The following is a 24,881-nucleotide window of genomic DNA, read 5'->3' as shown; positions in this document are numbered from 1 at the left end:
TAACAAATGTGTGCATAGTAAATGCATGACATCTGTGAACAATGTGACGTTGCTAAAAATAAACTCTATCGAAAATGCTTTGTTAGCTTAAAGATGAATGCATTAAAAACAGAAAGAGTGAAGCAGCATGAGGGGTTCAAAGGTTTTTAATTCTGTAACAGATTTACAGCAACAAAAACATCCAGCTGCTTCAGCTACAATAAATATTCCTCCTCCAGCACTGAGGCTGGCTCATTCCTCACTTGTATTTTTTAGAGACAAACTTGAGTCAGTGTGAAGAAGTTCACTTAATAGACTGACTGTGACAGGTTCTGGTGGTTAGAACTATAATGGAGTTTAATAACAACAGAACTACAAGTGAAGAACGTTTTCATCAGTCTGCAAGTCTACATTTTGAAAGCTTGCAGGATCAAATTCAGCAGTTTTGTTGTTACAAAACTTCCTCTGAAACACAGAAAACCCTTACAGGATATAGCAACTTTTATTCTGAAGGAGAGGAAGTGGAGAGAGCAGCCAGAGCCACACAGAGGTCAGTCAAATGGTCGTCTGTTAGTCGCTCACTAATTTGACTGACTTCTGTGTGTCCGCTGCAGGTGCAGATAGAGAATTGTGCGCTTCATTGACCAACATCTGGCGAAAAAAAAACAAACAATCTGGAGCATTTTTAAAAGGGGACCGTTTGGTTGTATTTACACATGGTTCAAACGATTTACCAGGGGATGTTCCCATCGCCTGTGTGAACAAGACAAAGAGGGTTCAGGTGGGTTTGTCTTCTGTGTGTGCTTCAGACATTGAGGGTCTTTTTGACAGAGAAGATGATGTCTTTGATCTGCGGCAGGCTGTTGTCCTCCAGGATCTTGGCGTACGGCATGGGGATGTCAACGCCCGTCACCCTGGTGGCTGGAGAGTCCAGGAAGTTGAAGGCGGGACCTAAAACACACATAGGAGGTTAAAATATTTATTTTATCCTATGCCCTTAAATGTTCTCCATTCTCACTGTTGATGTTTCACATCATCAGGGGAGGGCGCTGTAGGATTAAAAAAATGTGTGTCCTCAGCATCATTTGAAAAAGGACTTGCTGCCACATTTTAACAGCTCACACTATGCTGTGTTGTTACCTTAACAATTAAGAAGACAAAAAAACAGATGGGGAATCGCAAATCCTGCTTTGGATCTCAATCTTTTTTCAATTTAGTATTAAATTATGAGACATCTAACATACTTAAAATATTTAAAGGGCTAGGATAAATACATTTCATCTATCCATCTGTTACCTTCCATGATCCTGGCGCAGATCTCAGCCCCGACCCCGAACTGAGGCCAGCCTCCCTCCACCGTCACTAGGTGGTTAGTCTTCATCACGCTGGTCTCGATACACTCCACATCCAGAGGGCGGATTGACCGCAGGTTGATCACCTGACACAAAGACAGACAGGAAATAGTTATCAGGCCACTGCGCAAAGCTCACCTGTGTCAGATAACAGATGTGTTTCCTTCTTTTACCTCACACTCGATTCCCTCCTTGGCGAGGACGGCAGCAGCATCCAGGCAGTGACTGACATACCGAGAGTGAGTGACCAGAGTGATACTAGTGCCTGGAACACAGAAAGAACGAGAACAAGAGTGAGGATTTAGAAACACAGCCGTGACAGATCTCTCACGACCAGCTCACATCTAACTTACTTATAAATGTGTTTTATAAATCAGTATCTTTACATTTTTAAGCAACCATCATATGATATTGATGATGAAGTCTTCAGGCAAAGAAAAGAAGGCTCATGCCAATTGTCGTTAAAAAGAGAACACTAAAGATTGGGTCAACATTTTCAAACCTTGAAGTGACCATAGAGTAGTATAGTATTTAAACATGTTGTGAACAATCTAAAACAAATGTATTCAACATTTGGAATAAAAAAACTATTTTAGGGAAATGTGAAAGTGCAGGGTAGATAAACAAAAAAAAGGACATTTAGGCAAGGATTAATGTTTATCAAGAACTTAAACTTTGGTATAGAGAACTTTAACATAATCAAATTAGCTATTGTGGAATTATCATTGATTTATAACTTTGCATTAGTTTGAAGGATTAACTTTGTTACCAACACTGAATGCTAATCCATGATCTGAGAGTGTTTATGTTACCAAAGTGTGTTTTACTATGTGTGTCGTCCCAAGGAACAACACCTCATGCTAAAGCTAATGGTGATCCTAATAAAGAGACATTGATTCTGATCTACGAGCTGGAGATATTTGTTATATGTGCAGTGAATGCATCGAGCTTCCTGTCTTCACAGTGAGGTTGCCAGGTTTGGTTTACCACCGTGTGTGCACCGAGTCTCACCCTGTCTCTCAACCTTCGCTTTGCCGATAGGAATGGTGAAATCTTTGGACTGCGACTCCTCTGACATCTCGAAGGGAACGCCGTACATCAGCTCATTCTCCAAGAACACAACTGCACCACACACACACACACACACATTGAGTTCAGTAAAAAATGAACCCCCGTTACATACTTCAAATCAGTGGCTCTGTTTTCTCACCAGGGTTGTCGTCTCTGATGGCAGACTTCAGGAGGCCTTTGGCATCTTCTGCGCTCCAGGGACTCACCACCTTCAGACCTGGACAGTGGCCATACCTGCAGGACGATAAAAACAACCACACTGACTACTAGTTCGAAGATGAATTCCTAATCTACACATTTGAATGCTAAATACAAATTTGAACGCTCCCTGCCTTTTTTCAAATTCCCACGTCAATTAATTCAGTTTGAAGCTGGTATTTCTGGACGGTTGCAGTAAAGGATCTGGCTTCAACATCAATATTAGTATTAATTACGCTATATTTGAACAATATATTATAGGGCCATATCTATACTTAGGAACAATACTTAAGTAAATGTACTTTGTTATATTTCAGTACTGGGTGTAAGTGAACGCACCATGCAGCAAAGCACTGCGAGTGCTGTGCAGCAACGCCGGCTGACGCTCCGTTGGGTCCTCTGAAGACAATGGGCACCGACTGCAGGCCGGCTGACATGTAGTACGTCTTGGCCGCGGAGTTGATGACCTGGTCGATGGCTTGCATCGAGAAGTTGAAGGTCATGAACTCACAGATTGGTCTCAGGCCAGCCTGCAGGGAGGTTAAATATCAGTAAAGAAAACAAAAAGTAGAAATAGTTAAATAACAAGGTGTGTCATTTCAAGAGTTCCTGAAGATAATCAGGCATGTTGTTGTTGGTTACCTTTTATTAAAATGTACACTATTTCAAATGTAATCATTTATCATATTTTGCATTTCATTGGTTTTATGAAGTATTTATCTCTTGCTGTGATCATAAAATTATCTACTACAGGTTCACTCCTGAACTGTAAGCAAGCTGATATATATATCTTTTTTAGGCAACTTAAATTTATTTTGCTGCTGTCCTCATTCGCAGCAGTAACATTACTTCACTTTTGTGCTCAGAAAATTCAAGGTCAAAATCTGACCTCTGACTTTGACTATAGATTAGAAGCCCACACATCCCCACTTCCTCTTCCACACTTCTGCTATCACCATTATCTATTTAACAAGGGCAAGTTCACTACGTTCTGCGCATCACAAGACGGTTGTGTTTAGAGTAAAGAAATACAAACCAGCCTGAGAGTTTTATTCCCTACACCAAAATGATAATATGAGGAGCCGGAGCTCTAGTGCTGACACAGCACTGTGGTAGTAGGTGTTCTTTTCCAGACTAAATAGGTAATAACAAGATTTTGGCGTAATGTATTCACAAAACAAGACGTAAAGTAACATTTTGCAGTTGTGAGGTACCATTAAAAGGGTAAGTTAAGTTCTAATTGTTGTAAATACACCTTGTGTTATAATGCTATTGTACTGTCAGGGAGTTGTGTGTGTTAAGTGAAGTGTTTCCATGAATAAAAAACAAAAGGAAACTCACAAAAGCAGCTCCTACTGCGATTCCGGCAAACCCCATCTGCGAGATCGAGAGAGAGAGAGAGGTTAGCCAGCTGAGAAATGTCTCTATGAAAGACTGTTTAATTTACTCCAAAAGCTGAATCAATTTAGTGCCCAACGGAGAACATTTGTGAAGGGTGAATGTTAAAGAGTCTCACCTCTGTGATCGGAGTGTCGATGATACGTTTGTCTCCGTACTTCTTCCACAAACCCCTGCTCACCTACACACACAAACATAGTATTTGCCTTAATCAAAATGATGAACATAAATACAGCAGCAAGATCATAGTTGAAATAAAGATTCATTGTCTGTTAAAGAAAGTCATCTGATATGTCCAAAACATAGTAAAAAATACAAGTTTAAATTAACTTTATTATTAACCTTCAAAACTTTCAAGAGACCTTCTTTATAAAGCTTGTCCGCTTATGATTACTACTGTGCATCCGCTTACCTTGTAGGCTCCGTCATACTGCGCCACCTCCTCACCCAACAGGAACACTCGCTCGTCCCTCTCCAGCTCCTCGTCCATCGCCTGGTTCAGCGCATCACGGACCATCATCTGAAATCAAATAAACAACAACAGCGCCATCAGCCAGAGGACTGCGTTTATTCTTGTGTTTCTCAAATGCCAAGACATCCTGTAAGTGAGACCTGTGCTGTTTTTCAAATATGCAATATTTATTTACACATTTCTACAAGATGCATTTAATCCCTCTGAAAAGAAAATTATTTAGAAATGCAAGAAAAGTAGTAGATGCTACCTCCAATTTTGTCTTTTAAACCACTACTGCAACACTTGTTGTTTTTATATTACATTTTAAGTGTATAGTTTTTATAAAGAAAATTGATAAGAGCTTAACAACTTGCCTCAGACAGAAATAGTATTATTTTTATTATAAAGCTACACAAATGTGAGGAATTGCAGGTATTTTTCATTTTCATATCACTGTGAGCTGCACATACAGTGGGGCAAAAAAGTATTTAGTCAGCCACCAATTGTGCAAGTTCTCCCATTTAAAAAGATGAGAGAGGCCTGTAATTTTTATCTTAGGTATACCTCAACTATGAGAGACAAAATGAGAAAAGAAAATCCAGGAAATCACATTGTAGGATTTTTAATGAATTAATTGGTAAATTCCTCGGTAAAATAAGTATTTGGTCACCTACAAACAAGCAAGATTTCTGGCTCTCACTGACCTGTAACTTCTTCTTTAAGAGGCTCCTCTGTCCTCCACTCGTTACCTGTATTAATGGCACCTTTTTGAACTCGTTATCAGTATAAAAGACACCTGTCCACAACCTCAAACAGTCATACTCCAAACTCCACTATGGCCAAGACCAAAGAGCTGCCAAAGGAGACCAGAGACAAAATTGTAGACCTGCACCAGGCTGGGAAAACTGAATCTGCAATAGGTAAGCAGCTTGGTGTGAAGAAATCAACTGTGGGAGCAATTATTAGAAAATGGAAGACATACAAGACCACTGCTAATCTCTCTCGATCTGGGGCTCCACGCAAGATCTCACCCCGTGGGGTCAAAATGATCACAAGAACGGTGAGCAAAAATCCCAGAACCACACGGGGGGACCTAGTGAATGACCTGCAGAGAGCTGGGACCAAAGTAACAGAGGCTACCATCAGTAACACACTACGCCGCCAGGGACTTAAATCCTGCAGTTCCAGACGTGTCCCCCTGCTTAAGCCAGTACATGTCCAGGCCCGTCTGAAGTTTGCTAGAGGGCATTTGATGATCCAGAAGAGGATTGGGAGAATGTCATATGGTCAGATGAAACCAAAATAGAACTTTTTGGTAAAAACTCAACTCGTCGTGTTTGGAGGAGAAAGAATGCAGAGTTGCATCCAAAGAACACCATACCTACTGTGAAGCATGGGGGTGGAAACATCATGCTTTGGGGCTGTTTTTCTGCAAAGGGACCAGGACGACTGATCCGTGTAAAGGAAAGAATGAATGGGGCCATGTATCGTGAGATTTTGAGTGAAAACCTCCTTCCATCAGCAAGGGCACTGAAGATGAAGCGTGGCTGGGTCTTTCAGCATGACAATGATCCCAAACACACCGCCAGGGCAACGAAGGAGTGGCTTCGTAAGAAGCATTTCAAGGTCCTGGAGTGGTCTAGTCAGCCTCCAGATCTCAACCCCATAGAAAATCTTTGGAGGGAGTTGAAAGTCCGTGTTGCCCAGCGACAGCCCCAAAACATCACTGCTTTAGAGGAGATCTGCATGGAGGAATGGGCCAAAATACCAGCAACAGTGTGTGAAAACCTTGTGAAGACTTACAGAAAACGTTTGAACTCTGTCATTGCCAACAAAGGGTATATAACAAAGTATTGAGATGAACTTTTGTTATTGACCAAATACTTATTTTCCACAATAATGTGAAATTAATTCATTAAAAATCCTACAATGTGACTTTCTGGATTTTTTTTCTCCTTTTGTCTCTCATAGTTGAGGTATACCTATGATGAAAATTACAGGCCTCTCTCATCTTTTTAAATGGGAGAACTAGCACAATTGGTGGCTGACTGATAAGGAATATTTATTCTTTTGTAGTGTGTACCCTCATGTTGAAACCAAATTTAACACATTACAATTACAACATAAATTAAAACCATCAAAAAGACTCTAAAGTTTATGATTTCCAGAGTTACTTAAGATAAAACTTTATTGATCACCATAAGACAAACATATTTGTTGCCGCAGCAGCACAATGACACATTTAAAGATGAACAGGGAGAGTAAAAGAAAGAAATAAGGAGAGAATTAAATTAGTATAAGAATGTTGTAAAAAAATATATTATATTAAAAGAGCCTATGGATAAAAAATTGCAAGGTCAAAGTCTGTAAACTAGATTTATATTTAATTTATGATACTTCATGTTTTTCTGTATTTAGATAGATGTAAGATATCTAGAATAGGGTGCAAAGTCAGAACCTATTTACATATTATAAAACTGTGAATGATTCTAGTTTTGGATATGATGTGCTGTATAGATTAAGGTGAGAAGTAGCGATATAATATAAGATATAGCATATTACAGCAATATGACATAAGATAGGAAATACAAAAGTTTAAAATAGGAAAACAACATTATATGGGTAAACTATAGTCAAATGTAGTATAAAACAATATAGTTTTGATGGGTATATTTTATATCAAATATTTTAAAATTATATTGCGTATAGATGATGAATTCATGTTGAAAGCTACATTTTAACCTTACTGTTAACATTTATCTTTTAATAAACTGATGGAAACATGTTTGACATGATGTGACATCTCAGCTCAGTGACCGGACAACGGCAGAAACCATTAACATTGATGGAGAGGTGGAACATGGTCCGACTTTGTTACCACTGACAATGACAACAGTCAGCTGTGATTTGTCATTAAGATTCTGCCTTTAAAACAAATGAAAACTGACAACAGCTGGGGTATTAGCTGTAGCTACAGTTAGCATGCTAGCTGCTAACACTGACCTGTACAGCGGCCGGGGCGCTTTTGTGGAACCCCCGCTGCCCCAGAGCCAAAACTGCATTCTGGAGAAGAGAAAACAAAGAGATGCCATTACTTACACAAACTAATAACATACGCAGAACAGTATTTGCGTAGTTATTTCATACCTTTCCTGAGCGGAGAAAGCACCTCACTGAAGCCGCCATGTTGAACCTGTCCTCTGTCGGAGACAAGGCGGGGACTCTACGTAGGTCAGGAGGTTTTGGCCAATCAGAACTGCAGGTTACGTGTTGGGAGGGATTTGCAATAACAAGAATCCAATCACAGCGGGTAAGCAGAGAAGGAGGCGGGGGAATCTTCGAGAGTCGAAAAAAAAACAAAAAACATCCAAGGACACGGTGCTGTCATGATGTATGGAAGACCAATCGTGATACAATAATAATTTAAAAAAAGATATTCAGCTTTGGAAAAAATTGAACGACCAATGCAGAACTGGCACATGCACAGTCCCTAGTGTGTTTTTTTTTTACAGATAAATACATTTATGTTTGCACACAATATTGATATATTGAGAATCAAAATATTAGGTCAGAGATTGAGGCCTCCGGCAAGGCCCTGTACGATTATCCTCCCTCTCACCTGGTTATTTGCTGCAGCGGAAACATCTAAAGCCTTGGAGAAAGAACATACAATTGCACACATACAGAGTTATGAGCTATTTTCAGGCATAAAGACATTAGATAGACTCAGGGCCGGCCTGTGTCATAGGCAGTATAGGGTAAGTGCACATTCATCCATGGTGGGCGCACCAAAAAAGGGGGAAGAAAACTTTATTAAAAATAACTGTTTATTATTTTTACATAAATGTTTTTACTAGTACTATTAATAATAATTAGATAACAACAACAGCACTAGGCATACAGTACATTGCATACAGTGCCCCCCCCCCTTTGCTTTTTCTGTGAGTGTGTGTGTTCCTGTGAGTGTGTGTGTGTGTGTGTGTGTGTGTGTGTGTGTGTGTGTGTGTGTGTGTGTGTGTGTGTGTGTGTGTGTGTGTGTCAAGAGCGCATTTTGTGTGAGTGGTCGAGAGGAAGGTGGAGAAAGAGTTCTCCCCTGTCAGACTGAGAGGCTCTGACAACCAGTAGCGTGTTGTGGGGAACATTTTTGAGCATAACCAGCCGCTTAATGCACAGTGCAGATTCGGTAATGAATAAAAAATAAGTATTCATTCACAAACTAAATCAGGAGACCTATAAAGTTTTACGTTCACCTCAAAGTATCCGTAGGCTATGTGTATGAAACACATGACTTCAAAAACAGTGATGTGCAGAGACATTGCATGCGATAGTCCACCTTCTCTTCCCTTCCCGTCCCTCTCTACACACACGGCAAGTGCAGCTGCAGTCCTCATCTCTGTAAATAGCTCAGTCAATAGTCCAAAAGTAAAAAAGTATTGAAAAAAGATAAACAATCTCATCTATTCAGGTGTTCGGGCCCTATATGGTTGCTATCTGCGGTGCTGATTTTCTGTGTGTAAACAACTGCAATAAAACCACTACTTCAGACTGACGAAAACCTGTAGCTAAATCCAGGCAAGCAATGCACAATAACCAACAGAACCATATCAAAAATTTCACACATAGCTACACGGGCAGGTCAGGCAACAGTTATGCCACAGAGAGAGAAGGGGGAGAGCATTTCACTCACCCTGATTGAAGAGGAAGGCCATTCTCATGTCTTTCATGGTGGCGAGGTAGTCAATAATAATGTAAGAACTTCCCAGCGGCCTTTAGGTCCTCCACAACAACAGAGACAATTGATATGTTGGCTAGGTTGACAAATCTTTCCTGTCCACACTGTTAGGGAATATTTTGTGTGAGCTTGTAACTTTTTGCTCAGGCCTGTGACCTCTTCACACACGTGACCATTGGTCTCCTCACAGCTGCTTGTTTACTGCTTGTTTTCAAGTTAGCCAGTTGTGTCCTTCCTCTCTGTCCTGCTCTTCTTAGATTGGTTTATTGTTTGGAGCTGTGCCCAGATGCTTCATTAGACACCTTATGTGTGACCGGGATGTCAGGTTAAGTTTTGACGTATTGTCCTAGATTGTTTAGTCTGCTGCTCTGAGAATATTTATTACCCATTTGGAACTAGTTAAAACCCTCTTCCTATCCCTGAGACCTTCAGAATTGGTTTGGGAACCGCTGTGGCAACTTGTGTCTACAGTAAATGTCTTGTCAATTCTCCGGCCGCAACTCTGAATAAATCCAACAGTGTTTTGCCATCAAGTTCCTGCTCTCCCGCATCTCTCTGAGTTTCGTCTCCATTGCTTCAGAAGTTTCCACCACAAATTGGCATTGTCGGCAGGATACCAACACATCATCAGAGCTGGTAAGTGTGATTTCAAACTCTTGCTTTTGAATATTGCCTTGCCAGTATCTGTGATTGACGGTATCCTAAAATTACCTGTATAGAATTGCTTTGTTTGATTTTGGCTACTAGACATTTGAGGCTTTCTAACGCCTAGGAGGTCGGTGTTTGGGGACTCTGTCCTGGCCGAGTTCCTCTGGGTGTGCTGCGGGGGGCACACGTGCCTTTCACACACAAACAGCTCCTGTTCAAATAAACCTTAATAAACAGAATAAGATTAAGAGAAACTTCTGGTTGCAAAGACAGTTTATTAAATTAATGTTTATAAATCCCAAATGATCATGGTTTCAGCGGTCAGCACAAACAGTTTATGAGAAACAGCTTGAGATATCCACATATATCGCCTCGCTAGACACTGCTCCAACTTTCAATTACGGAGGTGTGGGCAGACACTGTACCGACTCTGAAATACCTGGAAAGTGTCAATGCGAGGGAGTGCACAGCCTGGGCCCAAACTCTTACTCACTCCACCACCCCTGTGGCAGAGGGGTCTAAAGGCACAGCCTGACTGTTTCCCGGCTCCTACTTGCTGGAGGGTCAGGCAGCTTGGGAGTGCAGCAATAAAATTATAGGGTAATTGGTTATTGGTGTGAGGTGGCATGCAAGTTTCTGAAATCAGGTGTGCTTCATCGTTGATTATGAACTTGATCACTATTGGATAGAGCTGGTCCGAGGAACAATATTACTAACTGTGTGGTGCTGGATAGAAAGAGGACTGTGGGGTGGTAAAAGTCTGCCTCTCCTGATCAGGGGGATATAGCACTCATTGGCGTGTAGGTTAATATGGGTCGCAAGAGGATAAGCTAGTTATTGCTCTTGGACGCTCTTCTGGGACCGATCTTACTTGTATACAAGGAGTGTGAACAATTGGTGGTTTCGCACTTGGAGACCATCCCTGCCCCCTCTGAAACCCCTTACATTTGAAATTGAGCTGAGTGAACTTGCTGACGCTCTGTGGTTTATTGAGAGTTCATGTTGTTTGTCTGATTGTTTGTATTGGGGGTCTATGTTGGTTTGTCTAACCGCCGTCTCGTGCATGACTTTTAACCATTAATAATAAATCACTCCAGATGTAAGAAGAAAATAAGATTATATTGCTCTTAGAATCAGTTTTAAGATGTTAGGGTTGACTTTAAGGCCTTGTGAGGCCTCATCCTAAGTTGTGTTTGTGACCTTTTGTAAAGCCCTATGCCCCGTCCTGCACCCTGAGGACCTCAGAGACATCAGTGCTGGTTGTGGTACGACCTGCCTGAGGAGACCAGGGTTGCAAAATCTGTCATATGTCCTAGATCAATTTTATATTGTTTTATTTTTCATTTGTTCTTAGTCTATATATTGTATGGTAATAATGATAGACTTTATGTATTGAACACATTCCAAATCAAAGCTGATAAGACAGAACTAGATTCTTTCAGAATAGGAATCAGTGTAGAAACATTTTGTCCTGTTGCTGCAAAATGAAAACTTTGTTGATTATCTGTTCCAACTGGCCACTGGAATCAGATAATTAATATTAGTTAAAGTTCAATTAGTTTAATTTTTAGTTGCTGCTGTATCGAAATTTTAGTAAAATGATGTGTTACTAAATACTACTGCACTTGCTAATGTTGCTACTTGCTAACGGCGGTGATGACTGTACGAAGTTGATGCGATTTGATTGGTGTGAAGCCAAAGGGCTGGTGGCTTCCCTTGGCATGGCCCAGAGCTATATAGATACTAAGACAGGGCTATTCAACTTCATTAGCAAGTGGGCCAAATAGGAAAATCACAGGGGGTTTGTGGGCCACACAATACTTTGTCAAGTAACTCTTGCTTACAGTAGTGTTAATAGATACTAATACATTAAATTTACTACAACACGTGCATCCCTTTTTTTCACTTTAATTGTATCACCATAAATCATTGCAGAAAGCAACCAGTCTATAAAAAAGAAGTAGGAAAGCTATGGTTACAAGGCTCAACACAAAAGTGCACAATGTTGCATCTTTACAACTAAGGAGACATGAGGTTCCATGTCCACTAATGCAGTGTTTCCCAACCACTGTGCCGCGGCACACTAGTGTGCCGTGACAAATCATCAGGTGTGCCGTGGAAAATTATCCAATTTCACCTGATTGGTTCTAAGTGAGCGGCATGTAGTGACAGCAAAACAATTCGATGCTCTTCCAATAGAGGGCAGTGTATCAGAGCGATATGTCGTGACGGTAATGCTAGTTGTTGCTGGTTTGGTTGCCAACGGTCTTAAAAAATACAAAGAAGAAGAGTGATATGTCCCGCAGCAGCCGGAAGTTCATAGCCATGCTTCGAGTGAGACAGTGCAGGTGATAACTATGGATAAATATTTGAAAAGAAAAAGTACTCAATCTGACCTGGGTCCTGAAGAAAATTCCGACCCAGATGAAAGCCCTAGCACGAATACTGGTCAGAAGAAAACAAAAAAGGTGAGCCCAAGACAGTACAGTGAAAGTTATCTTGCCTTTGGATTTACCTTTACCGGGGAACCAAGTGCTCCAACTCTGCTATGCCTGGTGTGCGGGGAAAAGTTGTCCAACAGTGCCATGGTTCCAAGTAAACTCAAACGCCATTTAGAGACAAAACACCCGTCACTTCAAAACAAGAATACAGACTATTTTGTTAAACTGCGTGAACAGACTGGGAAACAGGCAGCGTTATTGAGGAAAACCACCAAGACGGGTGAAAAAGCTCTTAAAGCTAGCTACCAAGTTGCTGAACTCATCGCCAAATCAAAACAACCACACACCGTGGCAGAGACATTAATAATGCCTGCATGCAAAATTATCTTGCAAGAGATGCTCGGCCCTGGCGCCGTTAAAGAATTAGCCCAAGTCCCTCTTTCAAATAATACAATTTCCAGACGTATTCAAGACATGTCTGCAGACATTGAAAAGATAGTTTTGGAAAAGTTGCGCATCAGTGCTAAATTTGCATTACAACTTGATGAATCTACGGATATCAGTGGACATGCGCAACTTATGGCAAATGTGCGCTTTGTAGACGGAGACACCATCAGAGAACAGTTTCTGTTTTGCAAGGAATTGCCAGAAAGAACAACAGGAGAAGAAATTTTTCGAGTTGTGTCAGAGTACATTGAACAAGGAGGACTGAAGTGGCAAGACTGCGTAAGTGTGTGCACCGATGGAGCAGCTGCCATGGTCGGGCGCACCAAAGGATTTGTTAACAGGGTGAAAGAACAACATCCAGATGTCATCGCGACGCATTGTTTTCTGCACCGGGAAGCACTCGTTGCCAAAACATTGCCAGAAGACCTAGTTCCTGTACTGGGAGATGTTGTGCGCATGATAAATTTTGTGAAAATGAGACCTGTGAAAAGCCGCATGTTCGCATCATTGTGTGAGGAAATGGGAGCGGAGCATAAAGTGTTATTGCTGCACACGGAGGTCCGGTGGCTGTCCCGTGGCAAAATTTTAGCTCGTGTGTATGAGCTGCGGGAGGAACTTAAAGTGTTTTTGACAAATGAGAAGTATGATGACGCTAAGTTGCTCTCAAGTGATGAGTGGTGTGCAAGACTAGCATATCTGGCAGATATATTTCAACATCTGAATGACCTGAACACACGAATGCAAGGCCGAAATGAAAACCTGCTCACAAGTACAGATAAAATACAGGGATTTCGTTCAAAGGTGCTGCTCTGGAAACAACATGTGGAAAGTGCCAATCTTGAAATGTTCCAAAACACACAGAAATGGCAACAGTGCTGCACTGTGTGAGACAATAGGTAAACATCTGGAAAGTCTTGAGCAGAGGTTGTCATTTTATTTCCCTTCACTTTCCACTGATTGCCTTGACTGGGTGAGGAACCCATATAGCTCAACTGCAGTTGGAAGGGACATGACATTGCAGGAGCAGGAAGAAATAACTGAACTGAGACAGAATCGTGGTCTAAAGCTGAGCTTTGCTGATCTACCTTTGGACAGTTTTTGGCTGACTGCTGCCAAGGAGTTTCCTATTCTGGGAAACAAAGCAATTTCAGCTCTTCTCCCTTTCTCCACCACCTATCTGTGTGAGCTGGGCTTTTCAAGCATGACTACTTTAAAGACGAAGAAAAGAGAGAGACTCAGAGCTGTTGAGGAAGATCTTCGTGTTTGCCTTTCTTCAATTCCTGCAAGAATATCAGATTTGTGTTCAACTAAACAAGCCCAGGTTTCACATTGAGTAAGTAAAATGAGACTACATTTTCATTATATTTCATTATATAAACTTTTTGTGACATTTTTATTTGGTGGTGTGCCGTGGGATTTTTCTAACGTGAAATATGTGCCATGGCTCAAAAAAGGTTGGGAAACACTGCACTAATGTACAAAACCAGATGAACATAATCAAACGGTATTCATCACATTAACAGTAAGTAGCCCTGTTTATAATATCCTCAACACTTCCAAGCATACATAAGGTGCTTTGAAAACAACACAAATCCATAAAATGTAATGCTGAATGCAAATAGAACATAGGAAAACAATAGCCATCAGACTCACACTAACATTCACGTCTTGGAAACATTTTTACAGTTTGCAAAACAGTGAGTAGGCTTGTTTGAAGGACCACAACATGAATGACCATAAAAACAGATCTGCATACCGCAGACTTCTGTCATGTTTAGCCTGTTTGAGTCAGTGAGAGAAATTACACTGCCTTGATTTAGCTATTTCAGCATAGTTTGGCTCATAAGTGGTAAGAGCAATCCTGAGACAATCATGCAACTTCTCATTGGTCATGGAGCAACGTGCTCTTGTTTTGATGGCATTCATTTGAGAAAAGCTAGACTCACAAGTATAGGTAGATCCAAACATTGTCAGTATAAACAAGGCCACCTTCCTCATTGTGGGGTACTGATACTGGCTAACATGGTTTGACCAAAAGTCTACCACACCCTCAGACTGCAGGAGCTGTTTTAAAGCAAAGGAAGACTGCACATCAACCAGCTCCATCTGAAAGAGGCTCTCATCAATGCAAGACAGTACCTCTTTTACTTTTACACAAAAAGTTATGTTGGTTGTTACAACCAATTTGCAAGCATTGCCCGCTAGTTAACTTGCGCGACTTCGCCAGCTGTGAGGGTAAGAGTTCGGTAATGAATCGTTAGCGACTTTTATATTAATTATGCTGTGTAACTGACAAGCAGGATTTGGATTGATTATCGGGGGGATTTACTATTTGTACTGTTCTGTGATAACTTGAACGGTGAAGTTAGGGAAAGGGATTTCAACTCATGAACGAAGCGTGTATATACAGGGTGCGATTTGTAGGGGGGGATGGTGAGGATTTCCCCCCCTCTGGTTTTCCTATCCCTACCTCTGCTAAATTATTTTTATCTCCGGTGGGGACAAGGATTTCCCCCCCTTGATAGCGATGAATGCAACTTAACTGCTAGACTACTTAAACTCTTGAAATCTAACGATCTTCAGTGTCTTTACATCAGAGTAGGCTATTCAGCAGCCTTCTGGCAGACTGCGCATATTTCGGAACGTCATCGAAAACAAAAACATTGTAACATTTTAGTGCGGGAACTTTGCAGGAAAAACAGCGCTGATGCAAACATGAAACGCGTTCAGAGCAGCATATCGTCCTACTTTACGGGACCAAATAATAAAACAACGAAATTAACACCTGAGAGTGATAGCGCAAGAAATTCGCTGGAGGTTGGCGTTCATGTAGGCCTGCAGGACGATTCCCAGCCACTTGATGAAAGAAACGCCGATGTTGCTAGCGACTCTGAAACGCATGTGGTAGGAGGGTGTATTGAGCCGGGGCGCTTTGCTAAATGGAGAGAGGGTCGTGAGTGGCTAGCTGTCAGCACAGACGGGTCAGTCAAGTGCCAAGCTTGTTCCGACGTCAGGGATTTAGGCCCACACACACAGGAAAGGCTTCATATAGACTCTGCCTTCATTAAAGGCATAAAAGCCAAAACGGCAAAAAAATTAAATGACAAAATCAGCAAGCACGGAAAATGTCAAAGCCATATCAAATGTATTGAAATTGTACAAAAAAGACAAGACGCCGCAATTGAAAAGGCAAATGAGAACAGTGCAGCTCTGTGGCGAAAGCATCATGAGCATAGTTTAAAAACCACAGAGTACTGCATTCGCACAGCTTACATGATCTGCTACACTGACCTGTCATTCAAAATGCAGCCTCACCTGGTTGAACTGCAACAACTCAACGATGTTAACCTCGCTAACATGCTGCATTCTGACAAGGCATGTCGGAATATGCTGATGTTTATTGCAGAGAAAATGACAGTGCGTCTGGTGGACTTCCTTAAAAGCTCACCCGACAAGTTCAGCATTCTCATTGATGAGAGCACAACAGTTTCAAATAAAACATGTCTGATCATTTACATTAGAATTCCATTTGAAGGGGAGTGTTGCAATTTCTTCTTCCAACTTGCTGAGTTGCAGTCGTGCACTGGATCGGCGATCCGTGACACTGTGCTTCAGTGCCTTGAGAAGCAGGGTATCTCAAAAGACATGTTGCGCTCCCGACTAATTGGGTTTGCGACGGATGGGGCCGCCGCTATGTTGGGCCGATACAAGGGGGTCGCCACACTCCTACGTGAGGAGATTAACCCCAACCTGATTGTCATTCACTGCATGAATCACAAACTAGAACTTGCCGTCCATGACACTGTCAAACAAATTACAGATGCAAGTCATTTCCAGATGTTCACTGACTCCCTGTACGCTTTCTTCTCTCAAAGTCCAAAGAACATGCGAGAGCTAGAGCTTGTCGCTTCCAATTTGGAGATGCAAGCTCGCAGGATAGGAAGGGTGTTTGACGTGCGCTGGCTATCCTCGTCTTGCACATCTGTGACGGCTCTTTGGCAAAGCTATCCAGCCCTGGTCAAACTCTTCGCGTCACTGGCCGAAGACACATCACGATCAACCAAAGACAGGGCCAAATGTAAGGGAATGCATGCTAAGATGACTCAGTGGCTTTTCGTGGTGGAGATGGCATTCGTAAAAGACGCGCTCGAAACGATGCAGGCCCTGTCCCTCTTTCTTCAGAGACGAGATGCCACAGCAATCACCGCTACTGCTGAGGTGGGCGTTGCCGTGCGGACACTGAGGGCTATGAGGAATGCCGATGGAGTGAACATACGATGTCTGAAGGAGGAATTGGGCAGTAAGCAAACATTTAAGGGGGTTAATGTGTCTCAGCCGAGTGACGGAGAACAGCGGAAGGCAGAGACCTTTCGTGAGCGTTTTTTCATCTCCTTGGCCGATAACATCCAGAGCAGGCTCGATGACAACGGCATTTTTTCTGCGGCGGCTGCGCTGAACCCCTCAAATTGGCCCTCCGATGAAGATGAACGGTTGCTTTATGGGGATGACAAACTTCTGACCATTCATAAAAGCCTTGCTATAGCAGACACAAATATGCCCACACTCCTCAAAGAATTTCATGAACTGAAATGCAATGGTGTCACTGGGGAGACTTTGAAAAAAGTGCTCATCGCTGTCTCCACGCTCCCTGTGTCAACGGCTGAGTGCGAGCGTGGCTTTAGTGCGATGAACCACATCCTCACGGAAGAACGAAACAGAATGCACGTCTCCACTTTGAATGGCCTACTGTTCATTGGTGTCAATGGTCCAGAGGTGGCATCCTTTCCTGCGCACACATTTGCAGAATTGTGGATAAAAGAGGGCCGAAATGCTGCAGACAATGCCCCGACAGGAAAACCGAAAAAGCCACCACAAATTCGTCACCAGAGCCGACTGTTTACCTAGTCTAGTTTTCCAGACCTGTCCCTGAATTGTTGACAGCACGTTTTGCTATTTTAGTGAATTATTTAGTGAATTTAGTGTTTTTTCTCCCTATGCAAGTTAAAAGTCCAATGTTCTTGTCTATGAATAAAAAATAAAAAACATCCCCCCCTCTGTTTTTTTGTCAAATCGCACCCTGACTATATGCATTTTTTTAGGCAAAAAAAACAAAGCAATATCCTTTCAGATGGCCATGCTTGTCTATTGTCCGTAACACATGGCTTTTGCATTCGTTTTTGAGGCTTGCGTTGGCAGCGTCTGCCTGTGTCATATTGTGAATATCACCAGTTAACATGGGTGGGGTTTATTTCATCCATGTTAAACGGTGATTTGTAAACAGCTGCTGACAAGAGCTGACAAGAGTTATATCATTCAAGCAGAGCATTGTTTGAGCCGGTCGGTGGCGTAATGAGTGACATTCATGGCTGCGATATAGATTTTCAGATTTACGGGTTCAAATCCCGTCGGTGGAGTTGGAATATTGTATATATATTTTCAGTTTCTTGGCCAGCATACTTTGTCTTGTTGTCTGTAGGTGATCTCCACATGCACATTTACATGAAGTGATGCTTACGTTTTTTCGCCGAGTTTTTAAAAAATATTGTCTGGTCACACTTCAGACCCACAAGTAAGGTGAAAATAACGAAACCTGGCAACCACATATGATTCGGCTCGTATAGCGTCATTTGACGCTCAAGGAGTGGAAAACGTAAACAAACGCCACCAGTTGAACCGGAATCCAGTTAAACTGAAACACCGGCCCTGGATAGAATACTAAGAAACAAGGAAATACATTTAGTAATTTATTGGTATTTTAGGAGGAAGGGAAGGAGGGAAGGGAAAAATTTGTTCTTGTTCAGTTATCAAACCATTTTTCACTTGTTTTACACAACCTGTTTGGGTAGTTGTGGCAGTGTTTGAGTGAAAATAATGAAAAATGTCCATCATAGTTTCAAAAAGTCCAAAGATACATCTCTAAATGTCTTATATTTCAATCCTAAAAACAGTGTATAAAAAGTATATGTATATGTAGGATATTGATTGTTTAATCTGCACAAAACACAAATGATTGCATTCTGCAGGTTTTGTCCAATATTGTGGGTTTATTTTCTTTTTCTGTTTTTTTGATGTGTTCTATTTTGTTTTTTTGTGGAACTGTGTCATGCACATCAGAGCCATCACAGTGAAGTGCAACCCTCTCTGTAGCTCTCTCCACGACGACACAGACACAGGTCGGTTCTTTGGAACGGGCGTTTATTGTTTTTGCTTCCACCTTTGGTCCCGCCACTCATGCCTTGTTAACGCCGTGAGAATTATACAGTACTATTCTGCCCCCGTTATAAGTGACTTTACAACTCCGCAGATAGCTAAACAGGTCTGAATACTGAATAAAAGTCGGAACCAAAGATGTGCAGTCTCCAGTGTTTTACTTCCATCCAGCAATCAGATTTACTTTGTGAAACTGTAATACAGGAAATACAATTCTAAATATATGTCTTAAACATGTACAAAATACAAACTTCGATGTATAAATCTAGCATGTAGCTGCTAACTGAGAAGATGAATGTACAGTAGCTAACCTGTCAAGGCATTTACATGAAGCTAAAGTAAATATTTCCTAAAACGTTTTTCTATTAACCATCTAACTAACATAAAGTACATTATTACTTACAGATGATGGTTTCTTGGACATTCAGAACAGGTAAGTATGGAAAGAGAAACTTGTGGTAACAAAGCAGAGTAAAATGTCTTCCTTTCACGACGTGTGGTTTTCTCCAACTAATCTGAACTCAAAATGGCGTAACCGCGACAACCCTGGGCAGAACACATCTCTTGAATGGCCACTAGATGGCGCTGTTTACACAGACAAAGATAGGACTACTAGCTCAGCATGACACTCCCCGTCTGGTATTACTAAATACCACTATTAATAACTCATAATCAAACACATTATGCATAACTGAACACTCCAATTTACTGCTCCGAAGACATGAGGAGGATGACTTCAGAGATGGGCCTCAAGAAAGTCCTGATGTTTCCATGTTTAAGCGATCAGGAGGGAGGTCAGCCATCTTCTGCTCAGTGGCCTTCCCTCGAAGCTTCTGGCAGGTGATGCATTTGCGGATGACCTTGTTGATGCACCTTTTTGCGCCGATGATCCAGTACCCAGCACTCCTGATCGAACCTTCCGTGAACATACGGCCCTGATGTTTGACACGTTCGTGGAAGTGTCTCACAAGCAAGACGGCGACATGACTTTTCCCGTGGTAACAAAGCAGAGTAAAATGTCTTCCTTTCACGACGTGTGGTTTTCTCCAACTAATCTGAACTCAAAATGGCGTAACCACGACAACCCTGGGCAGAACACATCTCTTGAATGGCCACTAGATGGCGCTGTTTACACAGACAAAGATAGGGCTACTAGCTCAGACATGACAAGCTCTCCATTTCTCGTGCAATGTGCTGAGAATATGTGACAAAACCAGTTGGGGAAACCTGTTAAACATTGAGAAGTCTGCAAACTACATCAGATGCACACAGCTGTAAGACAGACCAGAGCTCAGAGACAAACATAACATTTAAATGAGAGTTTATCATCAGACTTCATATTCCTAAAGGTAAGACAACCATCTCTTTCTGCATATTTTTATTATTCCTCTGCCTCGTAAAACAATCAGCAGGGCTTTTGAAGGAAAACTTAAAAACAACCTAAAGAGACCTACTTTTTTGAAAAATAAGACACACATCACTGATTCTTGGGAATTTGGATAAAACAGGTTTTAATTTTGAAAATAAACAGTTAGTTAAATTACAAAATCTAAAGGTATATCATTATAGACCAAGGTCTTAGCTCTTCAGCAATGTACCGGTGCAACCTCCTCATTTTGTATTTTTTTTTTAAAATAGGCGTTTTTCCAATTATTACTTTGCTTTTGTCAACACCGTCAGACACAATAAAAAGCTATTTTGTATTTATTTATTTGGTCTAATATGTATTTAGAGTTTTTAAAATCATTATCTGGTAATGTGTTTAGTACACATATATGCTGTTAAATGTGAATATTCAGTTTTGTTAATTTTCTATACTGTTTCACATGTACTCCTCTAAAAGATCAACATCATACAACGTTTACTTTAAGCCTTAATAGGAAAAATAATGTGTTTTCATTAAACAAACATATTGTTGTATTAAACAAGACTATTACTTTAATAACTCACCAGCACTGAAGAAATATATCGTAAGCATATTCATTTAAAACAAATAAATCTCCCTCTGACGGTGGTGACCTTAGAACTGACGGTGGTGACACTAATCTGACGGTGGTGACAGTGGCCTCATTACAACATATTATTCCAAAATGTATTACACTCAAGTCAATAGATTCTTGCTTAACACATTTATTTAACTATTAGGTCCATAAAGTAACAATCCTGAGAACTGTGATAAACATTTTTCCAGGAATATAAGGTAGGCTTCAATTAAACCAATATCTTTTTTAAAAGTACCCCATCCCCATATCATCAAATATCAAATCATCATAGTAAAATCATTTATCATCATTTAGATGATTTAGTAATAGGCTATCATTAATAAAAGTTCCCCTTAATAATCATCATAAATAAAAAAGAATCATTACCAGTGGCAATAAGATAGAAAGCATCACTGACCTCATATTTAACTGTCAGGCAGTGCCCCCAACTCATAAAATAATATAGATCATATTCTTCTGTAAACTAAACTATAAACTATTTGATGTGAAGAACAGATACATTAATAACTACATGTTATAGTCTCTTTTCCATAAACTGAGATGTTTGAAAATACAGAAATACTACAGAACACATCTGGCACAAAAATAACAATAATTCATTTGTGAACTCCTGTGAGAATTCCCTGACTATTTTACAGTCACTCCACCTCTCATTTAGCTTTAGGAACTATACATTTTATATGTTTCTCCTCTATGAAGTCCATGACTTCAGCAGAAAGGTTGTATAACTCCCTCGTCCTGCTTGCACGACCTGGTGATGATGGTTCCACAAGTTTGACCAGAATATGGTCATATGGTATGAAGCACTTATCCGCTCCGCCTCCTTTTGGATGGAACTGTGTGTTGGGCCCATGAGGGTGGAGAAACTCCACTTCCACATCTTGATGATGAGCGTCCACAGTGACAGCCTTTGCCAACCACCAATTCTGGTCATAAATGACCGCAAGCCAATCTCCGCAATGAACTACATCAGCAGATTGATCTGTCACAGTCCCCTCAGGACCACTCTTGGTCAGTGGTTCTTGCTCCATTTCCTCCTGCTCACTTTCCCCCCATTCCATTTCCTCCATCAACATGGCCAAAGGACCTTTTCTCTTTCGCATTGGTACAGGACCATCATCCTCAACCTGTACCCTGGATGTGTTGTCGGTCAGCTGGAATAGTGTTGGGCTGAAACACTCACACATCTGTGGCTCAGTGCAGAAACAGGACAGTGATCTGCAATGGATCTCAGAGTTTCGGTGTGTTGGTGTGACCTGATGGAGTTTCCTTGTTCCAGGTACAGGTTTTAGTGGTTGAGAAAGGAGTGCATCGTATGGCTGCACGTCAGCTTCAGCAATTAAGTAGAGCTTAGTGCTGCAAAGACTTCTGCCAACCATCTCATGAAAGAAATTCCCATTGACAATGTCATGCCCCCGCAGTATAAGGCTGTCTGCAGTCCGTTTCACAGTTCCTCCAATGCCGTCTGGGGCTCCCTTCCCATGTGAGGTGGGGAAGAAGTTCCAGGTTTGTCTCTTGAAACCTAGAGTTGGAGGGACACTGCAGAGGAGAGAAAAGTTCTTTTTGTTTTTGTACTGCTTGCTGGGGCCATCTGACCAAAAGTGAATGGTGTCAACCTTTGGAAACTTTAAACGAACATCTTTTAGGACTGGTTCCATGTGAGCCCAAATGGCAGACGCATCTTGTCGCTTTGATTCTGATACTGTGCAAAAGCCTGTTTTCTGTTCTTTTGTGTAGTACATGCCAGTGTGCAGGTTGAGCTGTGGGAGGTTCTGACCAAAATGGCATGACTGTACCTCAGAACTATACTTGCATTTCCATGCCTCAGAAAAGTCCACATGCACAATTACTGTGCTCTCATTGCACTTCTCAATCATGCTCCTGTACTCTCTGGTCTGGTTCTGAACTGAGCAGACGTGTGTTGTTGTTTCTGTCTTCAGTTTGTCTTCATAAAGTTGGATAAGCTCTCCCAGCGTGCCATTGTGCATCACAAGTCTTGTGTTGAAGTGGAGCCCATCTGCTGTCTGATCTTTAACTCTTTCCCATTGCTGCCATTCAACATTGGTCTGGTCTTGCTGTTGTGTGGGAAGAGTATGTTTGTGGAGACACCGGGTGCAGGAGCGCCGAAGACATGCCTCACTTATCTGTGAACAGCAGACAAGTTCAAAACTATCCTCCAGTTTCCTAGAATTGACAACACCATTTTCTCTTAGGACTTCAAGCATCAGCTTAGCATTTTCATGGAACTGACATTGGCATGTCTTACGATCCGATGGTCTTGGTGCTGTGACATAGAATGGACGTAAGGCACAGAAGGATGAATAGCTGAGCTTCACTCCTGGTTCCTTCTTGGTGAACTCCTTGTGGAGGTTCAATACTGTATCCGTCAAGATCATTCTCTGATGCTTTATTTTTTTGCGTGTGATTGTGTCCTGTTTGTCAGTTGTCATTCGTGCTGCATTATGGAAGAAATCCTGAACCTTCTGAGTAATTGTTTGAATGTATGCAGGTTTTTTGTCAGTAAGCCTCCTCTGCCGCAGTGTGTTATATGTTACGCCGAATTGCCTTGTCTGGTGAATTAGTCGATATTTTTTCAGAACCTTGCCTGACAGAGTCAAGTTATTTTTCTTGTGGGCAGACTTGTTTTGTTTCAATTCATGAATGAGTGCGTTGTGGAACAGAAGAGTTTTCTTGATGGCAGGGTTTTTGAGTTGGCTTCCCCGCAGCAGCTGCTCTGTTTTCTTTCTTGGTGATTCTTGTGTTTTTTTATTCTTAGCTTGTTCTCGTACCCAACGCTTTCTAATTTTGTTCCTATCCTTTGTTACCTCCTGAAGTTTATTTCTCATAGCTTTCAGCTCTCTAGAGTATCTTGCTCTTGTTTTCTTTCTTTCCCTTTCTCCTGCTATAGCCTGCCTACACCGAGCTGGCTCGTGTATGGCCTGATCCACTGGACTGTCTGGGGGAGTTTCTGGGTGATCTGAGCCCTTTCTCTTACGTTCTCCTGATACTTGTTGTCTACGTTTCCAAGCCTTTCTCTGACTTCTCTTTTCCCTTTCATTCAATTCATTGATATTTTTGAGCTTCCCTTCCACAACCCTCTTCTTCCATCTTTGCCTTTCCGTTCTGAGGTATTCATCCTTTAACTCTGCCTCACTGTGTATTTTTTCTCTCCGCTTCTTCTGATATTCCCTGTTTCTTCTCCTTCTCTCCTCAACTGATAGCTGCTGTCTAGCCATAACTTCCTAAAATACAAAGTCAAAGTTGAGAGTAATGACTATGAAATTGTAGGGAATTACAGTGCATGTTAGATTTGGTTAAATGTTGTCATGCCATGACATAGTAGTCATTGGAGGTGCATAGCCTACAAGGGGAATTGTATACTATATGCTATGTAGGTAGGTAGTAGGTGCACTATGTGCACCCTAAATGATGTAAGCAAAATAAACATGGCATAATAGTGAATTGAGAGAGATGGAAGGCACACTTCATCCCCTAGGGTCGGACAATAGGCTGACGGTATAGTTCATCAATTGTACTAGCATGCAGTGTAGGCTTGTATGGAAGAAATATTGGTGGTATTACAGAAATAATGGAAGTAATGAAACATTACAGGTCATATTGGTATTTATTGTGATCAACAATTATATTCTAGCCTCCTTTGAGGACCATTTGGGGGATTTTGTCACCACCGTCAGACTATATGTCACCACCGTCAGACAGAAAATCTGACGGTGGTGACATCTGACGGTGGTGACAAAAACCTACTCTTTCACATGATATGCCTGAGTTGTTCACATTAGCCATCTTGTTTACCCTCTATTGCTAGCTATCTCAGACCCCTTCTTGAAAAGTATACATTCATGTCATAATCTAATATAATATTATTCATAAAAAAGAAACGGTGGTGACATGTTATGGTTGTGACAGTAGCAGTGTCAAAAAATATGA

The 24,881-nt window shown here is 41.4% G+C and overlaps 1 protein-coding gene across 1 annotated transcript; it reads right to left on the bottom strand.

The window, feature by feature from the left end:
- Positions 1–130: 130 nt before the first annotated feature.
- On the bottom strand, positions 131–19,369 carry pdhb (pyruvate dehydrogenase E1 subunit beta). The gene is made up of 12 exons (XM_063911358.1): positions 19,334–19,369; positions 7,600–7,788; positions 7,456–7,515; positions 4,411–4,518; positions 4,117–4,179; positions 3,942–3,977; positions 2,940–3,130; positions 2,542–2,636; positions 2,343–2,453; positions 1,505–1,596; positions 1,276–1,417; positions 131–930 (listed from the first exon to the last, which is right to left on the bottom strand). Exons 1-12 carry the CDS (start codon positions 19,352–19,354, stop codon positions 785–787), a joined length of 1,254 nt encoding a protein of 417 aa, XP_063767428.1. The 5' UTR covers positions 19,355–19,369; the 3' UTR covers positions 131–784.
- Between the last annotated feature and the right edge of the window lie 5,512 nt (positions 19,370–24,881).

This window comes from Eleginops maclovinus, chromosome 20 (assembly GCF_036324505.1).
Source record: "Eleginops maclovinus isolate JMC-PN-2008 ecotype Puerto Natales chromosome 20, JC_Emac_rtc_rv5, whole genome shotgun sequence".
Classification (NCBI taxonomy): domain Eukaryota; kingdom Metazoa; phylum Chordata; class Actinopteri; order Perciformes; family Eleginopidae; genus Eleginops; species Eleginops maclovinus.
Note: the sequence above shows the minus strand (reverse complement) of the source record. Positions and strands in the feature narration are given on the sequence as shown.

Excerpts from the sequence above, each read along its gene's own strand:
- pdhb (XM_063911358.1), bottom strand. The coding sequence starts at position 19,354 with ATGTCCAAGAAACCATCATCT. Across the intron at positions 4,180-4,410 it reads AGTATGACGGAGCCTACAAG|GTGAGCAGGGGTTTGTGGAA; the intron begins GTAAGCGGATGC and ends TTGTGTGTGTAG. Across the intron at positions 931-1,275 it reads CTGCGCCAGGATCATGGAAG|GTCCCGCCTTCAACTTCCTG; the intron begins GTAACAGATGGA and ends TGTGTGTTTTAG.